The sequence below is a fragment of the Enoplosus armatus genome, chromosome 19 (genome assembly GCF_043641665.1).
Source record: "Enoplosus armatus isolate fEnoArm2 chromosome 19, fEnoArm2.hap1, whole genome shotgun sequence".
NCBI lineage: Eukaryota > Metazoa > Chordata > Actinopteri > Centrarchiformes > Enoplosidae > Enoplosus > Enoplosus armatus.
The window spans coordinates 2903608-2919079 of NC_092198.1; the positions used below are offsets into that span (position 1 = coordinate 2903608).

Genomic DNA, 15472 nt, shown 5'->3' on the forward strand with positions numbered 1-15472 from the left:
AAAGTGATAAGAAATATTCTCTTTACTCGAGTCCAAAGTATTAACTAATATCGATGAAAAACTGGCTGAAGTTCCATGAAACATGCTGTGGATATTTGTGGTCCCCAGAAGTTGTAATGATGTTAATGACGCCACGATCGTCCCCCTAGCACCAAGACTAAGACCAACGTTTCATTAATTAAACCTAAAGGGCAGTTTGCTGTTTTACTAAGCCTGTTCCAGCTCCCCAGAGGACGAACTCTTCTCTATTTCGTTAGTTTCCTCTAGTGCCTCCCTCCGGCCGATTGCTCAGTTCTGCATTGCTTGAAAAGTTGGAAGCTGGACTGTGTGGGTTCGTGTATAGATGGGAGCTGAACAGCATTGCTTGCTTAACTTTGTATGAAGGAGTATGAAGAGTTGGAGTCGTAGGAAAGGGATAAAAGGGGCAAAATATAGTGTACGCAATGACAGGTGTTGAAATGAGTTATAGTGTCTTAGGCCCTGTTTACACCTGGTGTTATCATCCGTCCTGGGCTCCAGGTGTGAATGCACCCACGAAAGAATGAGGTCCGATCGCGCAGACCACATTCGGAGGTGGTCTAAGCCCGAGAAGGAGTTGAGTAATTCAGGTTTTTATTTTGAAAGTCAAGCGCCCATGAAGCCTGCCGTAAGATTCTGTTCCCTTTGGCCCCCAAATATTGAAAATCCGGCCTACTCCAGGGCGCGGACTTGACACAGATTGACGGACATGTAGATAAATGAAAGCCCGGGGAACAGAGAGACATATAGGAGATGGATTGGAAACGCTGCAGCTACGGGAGGAAAGAGAGATGAGATGGATGACAGCATGAAGCTGAAAGTAATCGTCCGACTGCAGGACTAAATCATTTTCGCCCTCAGACCTGAGTGTCCGCTCACAGTCGACGGTTGAAGTAGCTGAATGCTTTTTCAGTCTGACACTCTCTCCTCTTTCCTTCTGCTCAGTCAATACAGCGCGCTCTGTGAGACAAACACTTCTAAAGACGGAGTTGGACGTACTGTCTCGACTCTGACGGGTGAACCCGAGGATGCCCGCAACACAACAAAATCGTCAAAAGAACTATATAAAAAAAATAGCCCTTAATGAGTCCAGTTTTGAGGCTGTTGGGAAGAAACATCTCAACCAATCTTTATATTTTCGTTGAATTTAGTCAAATCTCCTCTGAAATGGAGCTGACTCCTCATCTTTGGTATGATGTGATGAAATGAAAGTACAGTACAGCAGAGAGATTGGTCACATTTAGCTGAATTATTTCCATATGAGACAGACACTTGAGCCTGCATGTTATGATGAGGTACAGTACGGTATAATGTTTAAAGGGAGTACTAGAACAGTTTAGGTCAGGATACTGTGGGTCTTAAGACCAGCGTGAGGGACCCAACAAGCCCATAAGGTTGGAAATATCTTTCTTTTGCAGTTTTTGTAGATTAAATGGTTAATCATCCCGTACTTTTGACCAATTAGCAGGTTTAAAAGTCCTCACGTCCTCCGTCTGTGATCTTCCTGAGGCAACAACCAACAGTATGTCCAAAATGTATATTCTTAGAGAGGTATTATTCATGCTTTTCTTCCTTTTAAAAGACAACTTATGTCAGTGTGGTACGAACTAAGATGTTTGCAAATAAAACTCTTTAAAAATGTCATTTGTAGGTAAATGAAGATGTGAGTGTCCAGCAGATGAGCCGTTTGGTAAAGTTAGTCTTCAAAGTCATCCATGTGTCCCTGGTAGAGCATTACATCAGGTGCTCCATGCTAACAGTTTAGCACATACTCATGCTCCATGCTAATATATTAGGATTTGCATTACTGCTGTGTATAAGTAGCATTATCAGGGGAGTTACTGTAGAAAATGAGTAAATGTGAACAACATGTGGTCCTGGTTCTGGCAGTTTACACGAAATACTAAAAATCAGGCAGTGTTTTCAATCAGCAGCAGCTACTTTCATGAAGCAGACTGAAAAAAACTGAAAGTAGTTTTCTCCTGAAATAGTTGCATAAATATAAACTTTGCTGCGTTACTTCAATTGAGTTTTAATATTTCATTTTAAAAGTTTAGCAATCTAAACAGAAAATAAAAAACATTAACTATGTTTTAGAACTTATTTCTTATTTCTACGTTTGTGCTTGAAAAGGGTGGACCCACCCCCCACCCCACCCCACCCCCGCTGCTCCTATTGGTCACGGTCATATTAATGCAAACGTTGTGGCAGCGTTTCACCTCAAACGTCTTCCATGGACAAACATGACGAACACATTCACAAGTAAAATGCTTCTTCTAAAACAACTTTGTTATTGAGCTGCAGTAGTTAGTATTACTGTAAACTGTTTATTTTAGGTCAGGACCAACGTTCTGGTCTTGACCTGGAAGTTCTTCTTGTGAAGTCGTCCCAGTATTTGGTAAATGCAACCTTGAGGACTTCAGTACTGTACACCTCTTTTTTCTGATGAGGTCCTCTAGGCTTAGTCGGCCTGTTCCATGTTAGCATGGAGCTCCGTGGTCTGCGCTCTACGACGCAACACATGGATGATTCCTTGTGACTTAATTAATGGCGAACACGACAATCTACCAAAAAAAAAACCTTTAACCTCCTTTAACAGGAAGCTGCGTTGCGAACACTCTCACTGGTCCAGCTCACCCGGAGAGAATGAAAATGTGCCTGAGCCGTTCCACGTCCTATTGGGTCCAGCCTCGTCCGGGTCCAGTATCGGTATCAGTCACTGGGGTCCTGGCAGTGGGAGCAGTGGCTCATGTCTTCAGAGTAGAGCTCCACCTGGATGGTGATGCTGTAGAAACCAAACTTGGTGTGGAGCAGATCGGTGGCCTCCTGCAGCACCGACTGAGCGTCGGCACCCTCCTCTGACGGGAAATAAGAACGTAGAGAACAACACCGTGAGTGTGTTTTACTGGATGTTGTTAAACTGCTTCCCTCTAATTTCTGTATTCTTGGCTTCACACACATTTAAAACTTGTCGACATCAGAGATTTGAAACGCAGGAATGCGTGAAATGAATGTGCTCAAACAGGATGAAGGTGACACTGGCTCTCTAGAGTCACATGGTAATTTCACCCATGACATTTCTAAAGAATAAAGGTTAGTTGAAGCTTAAATCTTTAATGCTTTTTTCCCCCATTCATAAATCATTGTCATGTCCGTGCTGGAATGTGGTGAAACGGCTCGTCTTGGTGATCAGAGTTGGCGGGTCGCACCTGTTCAGTCTAATTTAATCTCTTTGGTAGATAATTGATTCGGTTACCTTGTAGGTCAGGAACATTTTGAACGCAGACCGGTAATAACAAGGTAGAACAACTCAACAGTGTCAGCGCCAGTCTGTTACCTTACCTATGGCCAGGTGGACAGAGACCAGGGCCTGGCCCAGAGTCAGAGCCCAGAGGTGCAGACAGTGCATAGACTTCACGGCCTTCACGGACAGCAGCACCTCCTTCACCGAGTTAAACTCTATTCCTTTAGGAGACCCTGAAAAACAACAAGCCACAGATGAATATAACGAGTCTGTCACATTTTCGTCGTCATGCAGGAGTACAAACGCTACTGCTGCCAATAAAGTGAACAAAGCCACGACTGACGTACGAATACAGTGTGCATGAAAATGACATAGAATTAATTCTTCATCATGTTGCTCATTGACACCATTATGCCTGTTTCTGTCTTCACTAAAAGTTTTAAAGACGCCTCTGGCTCTACTTTTCAGAGGGTCATCTTGAGGAAGTTCAGTGACGTGCAAAGAGAAATTTAAAATCTCGTGACGTCCCCAGGATGAGACCATCTGTGCTCTTTGTTCTGCATAAACCTAGAGGTTGAAACAGCTGAGTTATCACCAGTGTGTTCTCTGCGTACTACCATGTGTGCCTCTTGGACCACGTGCAGAATGAGGTTATTTTGAAGTATGAGATAAAAACAGTTCAAATAATATTGATCTCCTTAAGTGAAGTACCTTCCATGAGTATCCTGAAGACGTCTCTGAGGATGGTGACGGTGGTGCAGAGGACAAAGACGGAGAACAGGAACGTACAGATGGGATCTGCAACTTTATACTCAGGCTGAAAGAGAGAAAGGAGGTTATGGAGACTCACAGGAGTAAGTAAAGGGACGTCAGATGGTGTTTTCCGCAGTCAGAGGACATTAAAGTGCTCCGGGCAAAAGAAGAGGGAACATCTTGCATGATGGCGGACATGTTTAACCCTTTCATCCATTAATAAACAAGCCTTCTGCACACATTAAAATATTGAAATATTACCTTTAAATGACACTTGTGATTACTGTGATGCTTTTAAAATAAACCCATTAAAGTGACTGTACTTTTAGATGTATTATACAGAGAATATTCAATAAAAATGAAAAACAAATCACTATTTTGATGCTGAAAATTTAAAAAAGGAATTCCATATCTTCCCATTCATTTTCATAGAAACGCTCCTACAACAGTTTAGTTAATTTAGAGCATAAACTCGGATAATTCATGACTGCATCATGTAGGACGGTTGGATCATATTTGACTTTTTATTAAAGCGCCAACATCATCAAACTGATATTTCGGTCTCACCCTAACATGAATGTGATCTATATCTGACCCGAAAGTAGATGATGGTCGCCGCCACCATGACGCCGACGCTCTGCAGCAGGTCTCCGACCACGTGGATGAAGGCGGCCCGGACGCTCGCGTTGCCCTGGCCACTGAGGAGCGAGTGGGAGTGGCCGTGAGCGATGGGACTCTGGCCGTCCTCGTCTATCTGGTGGTAACCGCTGCCGTGGGCGTGGAAGGTGGTCGAATGATGGAGGATGTAGGCCATGCTGCAGAAAGGAAGAGGTTCTTTAATTGTTGTTGTGTATCTTACCGGTAAACGGGGAACGGCTGCATTCATGTTAAGCCTTTTATTACATTTCCCGAGAAGAGAGACATTTATAAAGATGCAGGTTTGAGTTTCAAGCACAAAGAAAGCAATGAGCACAAAACAAGGGACACAAAATCATCAATCATGGTTAGAAATATGCTTGAATTCGAATATACTCCTTGAAAAATGCTATATTTCCAACAGAATCTGGTGTTTCAGCGAGCATTAAATAATCATGATCAAAACATACAAACAAGGAGACAATATACATTGATTGCTGTGGCATTTTAGTAACAATTTAGATGTGACGATTAAGGCTTTGAGAGTCTGGGAATTACCTTGAAAGGTACCTTGAAAGTGCTTGAATTTTACCCTTAAAAAGCTGTACGAACCCTGTGCTCCTCTGCTCTCTGATTGGTGGATGGAGGCCTGGATGTCTGATTAAGCTACTTGTTGAACCACCTGCATTTTATTTTATTGAGTTCATTTAAAGACATTTACCTGTTGAAGCTGAGGTGAGCATAGTTTTAAAGTGTTATCAGGAAGTGTGCAGCTTTAAATAACATTTTTGCCATTTATCATAGCGACATAATGTACCACATTAACACCCATTATGCCGAGAAGCACTCACATTATGTTGACGATGACGGCACAGCCGGAGGTGACCAACATCACATGGCCATCAATCTCATAGTCGTTGCGCACAATCCTCTCGATGGCTAAATAGACCAGAGCCCCCGTGACAATCCAGATGGAAATGACTGAGATGAACGCCCCGAGGATCTCTGTGGAGGGACGATCAGAGAGGCAGGAATCTTCATCACTTTTACATGATAAACACTACGACACCCAGAAATTAGACACATGTAGCATAATGTGTTAATCCTCCTCCATCCTTTGAATGCAGCTTGTTTTTAGGAGTGACTCGTCACTGTACGTATACTTTAGAAATGCAGGAAGTTCACAAATCTTGCTAGAGGGGGGCTCTAAAACACTGTAAGCTCCGGAGTTCAGTAAGAGTTGTGTCAGTGAGAATTTTTTCCCTGGAGAACGACAACTTTCTCTTTGTAGATGCGACAGGAAGCCGTCACATTAACCTCCATGAAAAATACTCCACGTCTCTTGAAATGGTCTGTGCTCAGGTCAAATTCTCTTCAAGGTTCCTAAAGAGACATTTGTACGGTGGCCCTGAGAGCTCGACACACTGCAGCTTAAGAAAACATCTTCACATATTTAGCAAGATGCATTGGAAAAAATGCTGCAAAGTGAGCTTAACTCACAAATTCACACTTAGTATAAATAAATGTTCTAAATTGTTCCATCCATCCCTCCAGACATCCATTCTTCTTCCTCTCCTCTTTCCTCACTCCGTCCGTCCACTCAGACGTATCTGATCTCTCGTCCTCACCTGATCTGTGCCAACCAAAGTTCATGGTTTTGGTGGGCGGTCTGGAGGAGATCCACAGGGAGAACAGGCTCACCATCATACTGCCAAAATCTGTCAGGAGGTGGGCTGCATCGGTCATGATGGCCAGGCTGTGAGCCAGGTAGCCTCCTGGAGGAGACCAGAAAATAACAGAGTGTGAGAAATAGCCTTGAATGTGGTTTATGACAAGAAAACCGACTTTAAAAACTTGCTGATAAGGAGTGTGTCACCGACTGTGAAAACCCCCTCAACCTTTAATTACATCCATCTCAGCCATTTAAAGGTTTATAAAACCTGTAATTAAATGCAGCTACAAACCATGATATGTATTAATACTTAGGTCATCTTTTTTTGCATCGAGAGACGAGATTTTTTTTTTTTTTATATCATCTTTTATATCATCTTAAACATCTGGGCAAGCAGCCAATGAATGTGAGCCACCATTTTATACTCTTAGCCATAAAAAGTCTGCAACTTTGTTCTTTTGAAAATGAGCAGTAACTCAAGACTTAAGTATTGCAGTATTTCCATTATGAGGATATCAATGTCAAATCAATCAAAGCAGTAATTGTATCTATAATGGCAGCGTGAAATGAGTTACAAATCTTGTCACACAATTTCTTCTCGTGTTATTTTCACAATTCGGTCCTTTTTTTTGTTCAAATTTTGACTAACAGGCGACCAAGCGCTTAAAATTGTTGCGTGTTTGCTCAATAGTTTTGTCATTAATGAACTTCTATACCATACAGGCCATTTTCTACAAACTACAGACTCGACAAAAGTCAATGTACCTACAATTTTAGTTTGTTTAATACCATACCTATACCATTCATAAGCTTACATTACAAAAGAAGACACATTCATAGCACACATCATATCCCACATATATATATATATACTTAAGTATAAGTAAGTAAGTATCAAATATTACCTGAAGATAGATTTTGTCATAAAAAGTGTTCGATCGATAATATGAGTTGACCCTCTTTTATTCCTCATTTTTAGAAAATGGCTGTTGTGTAAGAAAGAAATACAAAAGTCTGACCCTCTTCTTCTCTGTAACTCCTGAAGTTTGAGCTTCTAATCTTTTACCTATGACCTCGCCAATCATGAAGACGAGGCAGACGACTGAAGCGATGTAGAGTTTCTTCTTGGCCAGCAGCTTGTCCACGCTGTCCTCGCACACCAAGGCTTTGGCCCCGTGGCAGTGGGCGCCGACGGGCCGCTTCAGCTCGATGGCACCGGCCATGCCTCCATTCTTAAAAGGGAAGTCGGGGTATTGCTCTTTGGAGTCTGGGAAGGAGCTGCAGGGACACAGAAGGTGTGTGTTCATGAAGACAGAGGTGGTCCATCCCTTCCATTGATACAACTTTTAAAGCCCCTACTGTATGTAGGATTGGAACAAGTCAATGCTGCTATAGACATAAATGGACTAAAAGGCACACGGACTACTCCACTCCACAAAACCTTGAAAGACGTTTAAAAAAATCCACACAAAGCAGAGTTTTATAGTGAAGTAAGTTGTCCTTTAGAGGCAAGTTGGACTCGTTTCCACCAAAGTATAACTGTAAACTGTTTGTCACTCTTCAGTAAGTAACAACAATGACAACTCTTCACTGCAAAGACTGCAGATTATCCCGAGTAATGGGACACTGTTACTCAGAGGAAAAAGCTTTCTGATTTTGGATTCACATACACTAGTCTGGTCGATGGTTTCATAACCTGTTAGGACACCAGTATTTTAACTAAATTCATATAGTACAACCAGAAACCAGATTCAACTCCTGGCGGTCTTTATTGGCATTGGGGTGCTTGCAACAGACTCAGATCCACAGCGTATTGTTGAGTAAATGTTGCTGCAGAGCATAATGTTGTTTGGCAGAGTTACAATAAGTGGAAACAGATCTTGTCCCGACAAAGTGGATTACAGTCAATGTTCACTAAAGTGGAAGAACGTTGAGGCGGATCAACCAGTAAAGAACCAGGTGAAATAATGGATTCATGCTGACAGAGAGGAGGGGTGTGTAAGAACCCGTTTCACCCAGAAGACTCATTTCAGTGTGTTTGTTGTTACCCAGTAGGCAGAGATTTTCTGATTCAAGTGCAGGTCATAAAAAGAAAATAACAGTTGTTTCACCATCATTTAATTGCTATATTTTAAGTGTCAAGTAGTCTCTAAATATACATTAAAATATAGTCATAAAAATGCTGCTGAAAGAATGTGTTAACATGTGAATAACTTAAGACAGCTGGACGCCTTTTGACCTAAACTTAATCGATCTAACGTCAGCATGCTCACAATGACGATGCTAACGCGCTGGCGTTAAGCAAATGTGATGTTTGCCGTGTTCGCCATCTTAGTTTAGCATGCTTGCATTGGCTATTTAGCACTAAACACAAATTGCAGCTGAAGCTGAGGGGAACATCACTGTTTTTATCATTTTGATCAGATATCTGTGAGACATTTCACGACAAACCGTCTCGACAGTTGTCGAGGAAATATCGATATTTCAGTCTGGACTGAAAGTGTTGGACCGACAGACTATCATCTATTATTTGTACTATTACGACTGATGATAATGATGACGTTCAGGATCAGATTAAGGTCTTCCCGGTCTCACTTCCTGTGTTACTGATCGAGTCTTCTGTTCCGCATCACGTCTGACTGTTGATGGATGTTTTGAACGTTGCTACCTCGTTCCAGTGATTGTTAAACAATTTATTGTTCCACATGTAGATATACTTCACCTCCGACAATACATACATCGAGCTGGATTTAACTCGTGACAACAAAACAAAACGCTGACACACACACACACACACACACACACCCAGGTTGCTGTTCTTGCCATGTGCAGTGAGGGGGAGCTGCAATGATGGAGGTAATGAGGTGGGAAAAAAGGTAATTTGGGCTCACTTCAGATAACCACACACACACACACACACACACACACTCTGTATGTCACACACTTCACATAGGAGATTGCCAGTGTTTCATGATTAGCCTTTATCACACACACACACACACACACGTCTTATGGGATGTCCAAGCTGGAAAGAAGCAGCCAAGTGGAAAACAGATTCTGTTCAATTATACCACTGGGACGTAAGAGCGGACACCCCCCAAACACACACACACACACACACACACACACACACGTAGCCTACATACATCCAACACATGCACACACTCGAGCACTCTGAAGCCTCGAGGCAGCGTTATGTTCAAATGTTAGCGTGTTGTTATCATGCAGATAAAAGAGTCTTTAAAACATCTGTACAAAATGTCCTGAACCGAGTACACACAGGACAAACAACAGTGAACACACACACACACACACACACAGGGACAAAGACACACACGTTACATGACAAACAGAGAGGACAGGGAGACATTTAAATACATTAGTTGGACGGAGACAAATGCTAATGTCTCGTTGTCTCGTTCACAGTCCCTCTGTAAACAAAGCTGGACTGATGGTGAAAACAAAATGAATTATAACATGAAACATCAAAGCAGATGTGATGTTATGACACTTATAGTTCACAGGTATCGACTGTAAATAAAGGTGGAGACGTGAGGGATGAGTTTCGCTCAGAGCTCCCCCTAGAGGCCGGAGCACTTCCATCGCGTATCCAGCGTTTTTCTGTCGCATTTGTTTTTGGGGATTTGTGTGTTTTTTGACTTTTGCACACGTTTCTGTATTTGCAGCGCGTTTGTTTTGCTCGCCTGCAGCACGTTTGCTCGTTATCGAGTCATCATCGTTACTGAAGCTGCGGAGATGAAATGAAAAACTCCCCTTTTCACCTTTTTAGATTCCCGGTCATATTGTGCACCTATCAGCTACCTATAACAATATGTGCCAGAAAGATCGATTTCTTTGTCTTCTTATGTCAAAATCAATCACGTTTTCTTCCTGTAAAACAAAATCTGGCATGTGCTTGCATGAGCTTAAACCAACCAATAATATCACGACATCCATCAATCAATCAATCTTCGACTTTAGCAGCACAGAGCTAACATTCATTCGTTAGCTAGCTAGCAACAACTGTTTCACTTGGAAATCCCATACGGACATTAGATGCTCTCAAAATGCTGTTTCTTCTCGACTTTAATGGAAAGCTTTTGGTCCGTTGTGGTCGTTTGTCCTTGTCGGCCACCGTAGTTGAGCCTTAGGTGGAACCCTGAACCCTGAATGTTGAATGTGCTTCATGAAGTTTTACGAGTCAGAAACGTTCAACAAAGCAAGCTAATGCTCTTATTTGACCGTAAAGTAGGTACGATAATCCTCTCAGAGGTGTGCGTTTAAGGATCCTCACGTCATGCAGAGGCTCTGCTTCACGTTCGGTGCCTGTCATCGTGGATTATCTCTTGTTTAAATACAACACTTGTTGTGTGAGCTGCTGAATAAACCTCTTTGATGAGCTCTCCAAAGGTAATAAAGAGCTTCACAGTTATTGTTATTGCCCAAACAAAGTAATAGGTGGTTTGAGCATTTCTGCAGCAATCATCCTGCTGACACCAACATATACATCACAGTTTAGTTCGTATTAGCTGCTGCGTTAAGTTCTTGGTTGGCAAAAGGACAACACTGGTCACATGGTCACCTAAACATTAGAGTTCATCTGTCGATATCCCACAGGGCAGGTGTACAGTGGACCTGAGGGAATATTCATTCAGCGATCTGTGAAATTATCTGAAGAGACCTCAGAGGAAGAAGCCGTATAGTGAAAACAATAACCGTCGAGCGTTTGATTACAGCTGCAGTCTGCTTTATGAGAGCAGCAGCACCATATTGTCTGTAACGGACATGACAAGGCCTGCAGCGAGAAAGGGAAATGAACCGTGTTCAGTCTTTGGAGGGATACGTGTTGGTCAGGTGGCTTTAACAGAAAAGTCAAAGTGATGATCATCTAATTATTACTGTTATTTAAGCAGTTTCTGTTGCATCTCATTGCTCAGCCGATCAGCAGTGATATGACGAAAGTAAAAATAAGCCGATTTAAGAGTCATTATTTCTGTAAGTCGACTTAAATCCTATTTGTTCAGTTTGTGTCTTTTTATATTGTCTTGTTTTTTTTGGGGGGGGGAAATACGCTTATTTTTGCTGTCTTGCTGAGAGTTCGTTACCACTCTCATATCTGTACAATTAATATGGAGCTACAGCCAGCAGCTGGTTAGCTTAGCTTAGCATAAAGACTGGAAAAAGGTGCAAACAGCTAGCATGGATCTACCAAATCCTTCTACCAGCACCTTTAAAGCGCACTAATTAACATGAAATGTCTTGTTTGCTTAATCCGTACACAAAAACGAACTGTAGAAATGACAATTTGTGGTTTTCCAGGGTGGGGGGGGGGGGGGGGGGGGTCAGTAACATCCAGGACCAGGAACAGTCCAGGACATGACCCCCATCTAATCTATTAGTCATTTTTTAAATCAAAAAATGGCCAAAACTCATTTTCCAGCTTCTCAAATGTGAATATTTTCTGGTTTTCTTTCTCTTCTTTTATAGTAAACTGAATATTTTTAGTTTTGGACTTTTAGTCGGACAAAACACGACATTTGAAGACGTCACTTTGGTCTCTGGGAACTTTTTTTTTACAATTTGCTGACATTTTACAGACTAAATAATGAATTGTTTAATCAAGAAAATGTTAAATAGATAAATCGATAAGGAAAAATAATTGCTCTTTTTAGCTCTTTAGTTCATCGTTGAAGGGCCCCTGAAGAGCACCTGGACCAACGTATTAACACTTACATTTGATTGATTGATTAATGACTTACTCACATTTATAATCATGGATGACTTACAAACCTTTGTTGGTGGCCTGAAAATGAGACACTCTTTAAAGTCCTTTATTAATCTACCCCAGATAATCTTATCTAATTTTCTTCAGCAATCATGACATAATTTGTCTTTAAAATCTTAATAAATAATATTATAACTGCTTGTTTTGTCTGAACAACAAATCCTCGCAGTTATGAAGCTGGAAACAGAGAATGTTTAGTAGTTTCGCCTGAAAAATGTCTGAAAAGCTCAATTATTTATCAAAATAGTGGCCGATCGCCAGTTAACTTTCTGTTGACTATTTGATGACTATAAATGGCCCAAAAGCCAAAAGGATTTAGGACACAATTAAGCATTAATAAAGCATTACATCAGTGTTATAAACCCTTTATAAATAAGGCCTCATCAGAAAGTGATACTGATGATTATCTTGTATGTTTTTGGTTTATATCTTTATGTGAAAAATGATGTCACTTCCTCATGAAACCACTTTGCTGCCAGCTGGGAAAAAATGCTGAAGATGACAGTAAACACACACACACGCACACACACACACACACACACACACGCACACACACACACACACACACACGCACACACGCACACACACGCACACACACACACACACGCACACACACACACGCACACACACACACAGGTGCAAATGGTGCATGAAATCTCAAATGTGGTGCCATATGCACATCTCTCTCTCTCTCTCCCTCCCTCGCGCACACACACGCGCTCACGCACGCGGGAATAAACACACACGCGCACACGCCTCCCTCTGAAGCACAACGGTAATCTCTTTCTTCTTCGTGTCTCAGAGCGGGAGGTGGTGTCGGAGGCCTGGACGGACGCAGCAACAACCTGACGGTGTAAAAGAGCGTTTGAAGAACGCGCCGTGACGCGCTCTCGCTCTCGTGCTCACGGAGCGGAACACTTCCGTCAGCTCACGTGTCCTCGACGTGTCTCTAAAAAAGAAAAGTGAGAAACAGCTGATGTGGGCGCGTGAAAGAGTTTTTTAACTAGCTTACAGTCCGCAGCCGATAACAGTTATCGATCAGGAGGCCTGTGACGATCCACTGATGCTGCACAACGTGAAGAAATTATTATTATATTTGATATTTTGATCTTTTTTCTACGTGTATTTTATATGATTTGCAGTGTTAGAATATGCAGTGTTCAGAGTGGTGTGTTTCTGCAGCAGCTGGTTTTCTGTTGCAGCATCTTCTGTTGTGCAGGAAAAAAAACAACTAATTTATTCCCATCATTTGCGATATTTTGGTGACAAAAACACCTGCCCGTGGTCATATATTTAATTATTCGATTTTTTTATTTAATATTATCTTATTTTACTCTGACTTAATGGCCATGTCCCTTTATATGTTTTTATAATCATAGCTCCAACATGAACACGTATCATTTACTGGCCGATATATTATTAAAAAACTTCATTTTTTAGGATTTATGTCTATAAGTTGAATCAGACTTGGAAGCTGGTTTCTATCGTTTTTACAGAACAAGGAAAGATTCTTCTCGATTCTTCTTATTTTATATTATTCTAGGCCAACGAGTTTCCTTTATTCTTCATGACTGTCCAATATTTTCTCATTTAAGTACATAAAAGATAATAAACCGCAGTGGAATTATTCGGCTCCACCTGCAGGTATAAACACCTACATGTATTTACTGCGTTATTAATCGGTGAGTTTCTTTTCGTCGCACGCAGCCTGGACGTGCAGGGAGCTGCTTCCTGCCTCCCTAATGACAGATGATGAGTTTTTAGCATTGCTCAGTGAACTGGCCCCGGGGCCATTTGTCACAGGCTGTCCAGAAACAAGCCGAGCATGGAAATGAATTTGTTCATTCACATAAAACAGCCGGCAAGAAGCGGCAGCCTGCTTAACATGCACCACAGTAACAACTGCTCCCAGCGCTGACACAAGCGCTACAACCGCAGATTCTCCTGCAGAGATCAGGGTGTGCTGATTGCAAAATGTTCACTTTTAAGCTGTTGATTTTCCCCACAACAAATAACCGAGAATCACTTTCCTTAAACTTGACATGATTCAATTGTTATTTTTTCTTTTTTTCCTTTACATGTTGTTTTTTTTTTATCGCATGCCAAATTGAACATGTACAGGTAACTTATTCCCGCATGCAGCATTATTCTCCATGCAGCACATGAAACATGACATGGTCCCACCTTTGTAGTTTTAGAGAATACATTTTCGCATTCTTCTCGTGTATCAGTGTAGATTTCTCCGAGTTTGCAGCGTTATTATCCATTTATTCAGCCTGCAGTCAGTCGGTGTCCCGTCTGAGAGAGAGAAAAGAAGTAAAGGTGGTTTGTTTTTGGTCTTTGGAGGATGCTGCAGGAGTTGCCGGTGAGAATCGACAGGTCCGGTTCTCTGATCTTCACTCGACGCGGGGAAAAGTCAGCCCGGACCTCATTTCTGTGTGCAGCGAGACTTCAGAACAAACGGATAAATTCCTTCATTGCGGTGTTGAGAGGCAGGAGGGGGAAACCACATGCGGGTTTTTCTGAGGGAGGTTTTAATTAGGCTGGAGTTGTAGCCTCGGACATGGAGCTGCAGCAGCGCGCTCCACACTGCAGCTGCTGTCAGTGGACAGGACGCACAGGCTACTACAGTAAAGCCTGACTGATCACCGGGGACAAGCAGGACCTCCGGTTGGTGCATCCTAATGGAGCAAACATCAACATGAACGAAAATCAATTCATTTACAGAAACACATCGGTCTGTGTGTGTTTGAGCGTTGAAATATTTCTTTCTCACATAAATTATAATTTGTTAAAATGTAGATACTGTAAATAAACACATTTAACAAGAGTATTCCTGCAATTTTGTGCTCACATATTTTTAAGACATGTCAGTTACATTTCACAAAATGTGACGTATTGCAGATATTCAGTTAATTACCTCTAATTTAGATTTTACATCAACCGCACTGTATATTTATTTAGGCTACACCAGCCTGATATATGCCATGATGAGAAGATATACAGGCTATATCAGAGCAGAACATCAATGCTTATCACAGATTCAGTCTTAAAAGAAAAAATGTATGATATTCAAATAAACAGCTACACATTCCTCGATGTCTTGATATATATATATATATAATAATGCCAGTCTAAAAATGAATCCTGAAACTAAAATCCTGAACTGAATTAGGGCTATTTCAGTGTTACTGTGTATAGATTAATATAGATGTATGTCAGGTTAAGGCATAAACTAAACGGATGTATGACAATCTCAAAAGGTTTAAAAATTAATCAGATTCATGCAGCCAACAACCTACAATAATATAAATCAGGATTCATGCAAAAAGATCCATATTTGAGATAACAGGCCCATTATATC

General features: G+C 41.5%; 1 protein-coding gene across 1 annotated transcript; it reads right to left on the minus strand.

The window, feature by feature from the left end:
• Positions 1 to 2730: 2730 nt before the first annotated feature.
• slc30a2 (solute carrier family 30 member 2) lies at positions 2731 to 14375 on the minus strand. The gene is made up of 8 exons (XM_070925906.1): positions 14293 to 14375; positions 7390 to 7601; positions 6280 to 6426; positions 5503 to 5656; positions 4611 to 4830; positions 3974 to 4079; positions 3361 to 3495; positions 2731 to 2876 (listed from the first exon to the last, which is right to left on the minus strand). Exons 1-8 carry the CDS (start codon positions 14373 to 14375, stop codon positions 2731 to 2733), a joined length of 1203 nt encoding a protein of 400 aa, XP_070782007.1.
• Positions 14376 to 15472: the final 1097 nt, after the last annotated feature.